The sequence below is a fragment of the Penaeus monodon genome, chromosome 1, assembly GCF_015228065.2.
Source record: "Penaeus monodon isolate SGIC_2016 chromosome 1, NSTDA_Pmon_1, whole genome shotgun sequence".
NCBI lineage: Eukaryota > Metazoa > Arthropoda > Malacostraca > Decapoda > Penaeidae > Penaeus > Penaeus monodon.
Window position 1 is genome coordinate 8979429 of NC_051386.1, and position 5000 is coordinate 8984428.

Below are 5000 nucleotides of genomic sequence, written 5' to 3' on the forward strand. Positions count from 1 at the left end.
AGTTTTGAGTCATTTAGAGACGGAGAGTGGAGGATGTGAGAAGAGAAAGAGAGGAAAGAGAGGTAGAAGGGGGAGAGGGGAGTGGTGGGGAGGGGAGGAGGAACACCACCTGCGTAACGAACCCAATAATATTATCCTCTTATCAACGTTATCGAAAGCCGACGGCAGCGCTTCCAGACTGTTTTTTTATATATTTTAGGATAACACGACATTTGAGACCGATATTTCTCCCATTTATTTTCATTATAAAGAGGTGATGCAGAACAGCGAAAATAATAACAATACTCCCCCAGGAACATTTACTGAAATATTACATTTATCCGAGTATGAACTTATCAAATCACCTGAGTGTAACAGAGATTAGGCAGAGGTCGGCCCTTTGGCGTGGCTGACAGCGGTTGTCACCTTCTGAGGATTTGCCTTATCATGGCGGAACCTTTTTGATGTTAACTTTATCAGTCCACACAATATATCGTACTCTCTCACCACCATACCACGCTCCCTCTCTCCGCTCTACCTTCTCTTCTGTCAAAAGAGATCACATTCTTTCATTGCTGCAGTATTGATCGTATACAGTGTCCTTCACTGTTCATTCTTACTTTAAGTTCCCTAAGTTTATTTATCATTATCAGTCACATTTTTTGTCTCAGTCGTTTTAACGTCTACTGCCTCCTTTCCCCCTTTAATTTTCCTCGAAAAAAAGTAAAAATTGATAACAATGATGATAATGATATTTTTAATGATAATGACGGCACTGACAATAATAATGAGGAGGATAATAATAATGGTAATGATGATAATGATAATAATACTAATTAAAAAAATAATGATAATGATGATAACGATAATAATAATAATTATAGTAATAATTATAATTATAATGATAATAATAACAACAACAACAAAACAACAACAACGATAATAATAATAATAATAATAATAATAATAATAATAATAATAATAATGCTGATAATAATAATAACAGTGATAATAACAGCAGCTCCAGCAATCAAAATAGCAATGAAGATGATATAAAAAATAAAATCAAATCAGTGCCTGACAGTCAGCCACTGCATGCGTCTCCCTCAGGGTCATCAGTCGTGTTATTAATCCGTCGTTATCAACCATTATCACTAGATCCACCTTGATCCGTCTCCATCTGTCAGGAGGAAGCTACTCATTCTGCTGTGAGATTTCAGTCTCACAACCCCTCGACATTCCCTATCTTATCGGTCTTATCGTTTAAAACAAAAAAAAAAAGGGTTGAAAGTGTGACGTATCGGGTTTTCCACTTCTGCACCAAGCAAGAAGAAGGTTTAGTCGGTGTGGAGATTTTTATTTTTCTATTTATTTATCTTTTATTGACTTCTTTATTTCTATGACAGGACTCCCAGTTATAGCATGTAATTATATATATTTTTGTCGGTAACCTGATTTCGATAAATGGGATGAAAGTCAAATTACTATAGTATTTATGTTCAAGATATTAGTATCATGCTTCGTCAATTATCATCACTATTGTTCACTAATTGCTATCATTATCATTTTTCTCCTGTGCATCAGTGCAGTATTTTGGTAGCAAACAGTAATGTTATCTACACATAAACAAAAATCACAGATGTAATTACGTCATTGTCTTACACTGACACACTAACGAACAGTAAAAAAAAATATGAGATTGGTACTTACTTACACAATCAGTAATATATTCCAGGCATAAGATAAGATTACACAAGTATTTTGGTACATGCATAGTTGAACAGTTCGCAGAAATACGTACACATGCACTATATGCACAGAGAAGAGGTAGGAATAGTTAGTACACACACAGACATACATAGACACATTATTTATTCACTAATATATGCAAAACGAAATACCAATACCTGATAAACGTTCTATATTTTAGCATTAATCTTTAATTAGAATATAATTTGTTTATCTAAATTACCACAACCCAAACTCGAACTCTACTGAACAATATTCCTTCTTTCAGGCAAGACTCGCACCAAGGACAAGTACCGCGTAGTGTACAGCGATCACCAACGACTTGAGCTTGAGAAGGAGTTTCATTATTCTCGCTACATCACCATCAGGAGAAAGTCTGAGCTCGCCTCCATGCTGGGGCTCTCCGAGAGACAGGTAGGCGAGTCGTGTAGTTTTCTCTCTCTCTCTCTCTCTCTCTCTCTCTCTCTCTCTCTCTCTCTCTCTCTCTCTCTCTCTCTCTCTCTCTCTCTCACTCGTTCTTTTACCCTATTCACTTCTTCTGTGTGTTTTTGATGAATATTTTAGAGTTTTGGGTCAAGATATTATGATTATGTGTCTTATCAGTAACCGTAACAATCAGTAACATTATCAGTAACAGCAACCCTTTTTAAGCTCATTACCTCACCTGAATCCTTTATTCCCCGCAGGTCAAGATCTGGTTTCAAAACCGACGAGCCAAGGAGCGGAAGCAGATGAAGAAGCGAGACGAGCTCCTGCAGAAGGAGAAACTGGAGAACGCCCAGTACCACGCGCCTACCGTCACCCCCGTGCCGCCCATGCCCCCCATGCACGCGCACGTCTCCTCCGCCCAGCACCTGCCCACGTCGAAGCCCCTCATGATGGACGTGAAGCCGGTCTTGGGGCTAGACTGACCCGAGTCTGCCTTCTATTGGAGCCAGTGACCTGCATCAGACCTCTGACGGAGACGAGTACCAGAGACCCCTGACAGCGTGATGAGATGGCCTGATCGCTGGCAACACCTGACGGAGGCGCGGTGCGGCGGCTGTTGGTCCCGGGTCATTTCGTGTTGCCATTTCGTGTCAAGACATGAAAACTGCCTGGAATCCTTTCTCTACAGTCTACCGGAGCTTGAGGACTAATGCGTCGTAGTGTATAGTTTGTGTATCAATGAAAGACAATCGTGAGAGACAATTTACTTACGGGTGAGCTTTCGGTGGATGTGAGAGAAGGGAAATGGTGGCGAATCCCAAGTGAAAGAACAGCAGTGACTTGAAACGGCTGACAGCAAAGTTTTCCGACTCTCGGGTAGCTGATGTAAATCTGAAGAAAAGATATCAGTGAATTCTGTTAATACTTTTCGTCTTACTTCAGGCGAAATAAGGGAAAGTGACACAGAGATCATCATTGTTGTGAAAGCCCCTTGTCAGCGATGAAACGGCCGTCACACTCCACGCAAGGTGCAACCGGGCCCGCTCGAAGATGCTGGTGTAGTTGCACACTCCAATGAAAGGCAAAGAATATAATATGTTTCACTCGACTGTGAATCGACTATTTATGAACATGTAATGTCAGTGACTAAACAATTTTTTAAAAATCTCATTCCCGCGTATAAACAATCGCACGTTATTTGATTTTATTGAATAGGTAGCAAAGTATATTGTTGTAATTCTAACTTAATGAGATGCAGCAGCCTACGACGACGAAGGGCGCTGCGAGCAAGAGATTTATATAATGGTCGTAAGCAGCCCAAAGGAAGGGATTCCTGCTGTTAAAAATGTACTGCACTCTACCTCCCGACCTGTTCTCGGAACGCCACACACTCAACGGGAAAGGAACTAGATATTTGTTTGTATATATACACTCATGTTTTGACTCTTCAGTTTTTTAGCTGGTTGTAAACAATTCGGCAGTAAGCAAACAGCTGTTGGACGACTTACTTAGGAGCACCAGTGCAGGCAGAGGGAAGTGACTAGACCTGTGTATGAATGTGTGTATATGCGTATGTATGTGTGTGTGATAGTGAGTCCGTTTAACTGTTAGTTTTTTGTTATCTATCCGTTTCCTGATGCCATAGAAGGAACGTTAGAAGGATCAATATGACGTGAACAGAAATACGATTATGATTATTCCAGATGAAATTAGTGTCGTCCAAAGAAAAAATAAATAAAATTGATTTCCAATGTTTATATATGTATACGTGCATATATATATATATATATATATATATGTATATATATATATATATATATATATATATATATATATATATATATATCGCTCACGTCAACACCAGCTACAATTATATTAATACCAGCACCGGTGTCTCCAGGAATACCAGTATAATGAGTGTAAAGTTAAGAATAGACTCCCTCACTCGGGATTCTCTTCACCACAAAATGGGTTGATCACTTCAGGTTGAATCACCTTCTTCTACCTGATGAGTTTTATTGAACAATGCCGTGTAAATACTGTATAGTGTGGAACTGTGCGTAGCCTGTGCTTGGTAACTGCTAAATAGCCTCGTTACGCATAACAGCCGTGTCCTCCCTGTGTTAGCCTCCCTTGCGCCGTGTTAAAAGGTGGGACAACAGAATTCTGTTGAAATTAAAATGAAAACAAAAAGTTCGTGTTTAGGGATCCAACTTAAAGCGAGGTGTGAGTGTTTCGCATTTTAGTAACGTGTGTATTATTTATTTACAGCATAATTTTAGTCTCACTTCCTTTTGTTGGAATCCTAACTTCGAGTAAAAACATTTTTTGGGACATACAGATGCATCATGTTTATTGTAAGGGGCTATAATGAATTAATGGTATGTCATGGTAGCGGTTTTATCGGTCTGTGTTTCAAAGAAATAGTAGCACACACACCCACACACACACACACACACACACACACACACACACACACACACACACACACACACACACACACACACACACACACACACACACACACACACACACACACACACACACACACACACACACACACACACACACTACATGAAAATTGACACTAATATCTGAAGGAAGAGGAAAGAGTCTAAGGGATGGTAACCGGGCAAGCACTGGGAGGAAATGAAAATTTGTAATTTTGTATGTTATGAGTTCGTATGCACGTGAATCTGCTTTTTGTGTACGTGTACATCTGTTATAGTAAATATTACAAGAAACTGTTACTCTCTTTTATTTTGTCCCTGTTCGTTCGTTCCATATATAGAAGTTTTATAGTGAAGATGGCAGCGTATATATATTTTTTCTGATTATTTCAG

The 5000-nt window shown here is 39.3% G+C and overlaps 2 protein-coding genes across 4 annotated transcripts in view; one reads left to right on the plus strand and one right to left on the minus strand.

The window, feature by feature from the left end:
* The window catches only part of LOC119587162 (homeobox protein CHOX-CAD-like), a 30325-nt gene extending 25420 nt beyond the window's left edge, over window positions 1–4905 (plus strand). For 2 of the 3 annotated variants that reach the window (XM_037935962.1, XM_037936089.1), the window contains 2 exons: window positions 1997–2142; window positions 2415–4905. In XM_037935962.1, the coding sequence (XP_037791890.1) occupies window positions 1997–2142; window positions 2415–2639 (371 nt within the window). In that variant the 3' untranslated portion in view covers window positions 2640–4905. The remainder of the gene's footprint in view (window positions 1–1996; window positions 2143–2414) is intronic. The other variant, XM_037936022.1, reaches the window with a different exon arrangement.
* LOC119587901 (adenosylhomocysteinase-like 1) overlaps window positions 4391–5000 on the minus strand; it is a gene marked incomplete in the record, with an annotated part of 109868 nt that continues 109258 nt past the window's right edge. Inside the window, 1 exon segment of the mRNA XM_037936646.1 lies at window positions 4391–4727.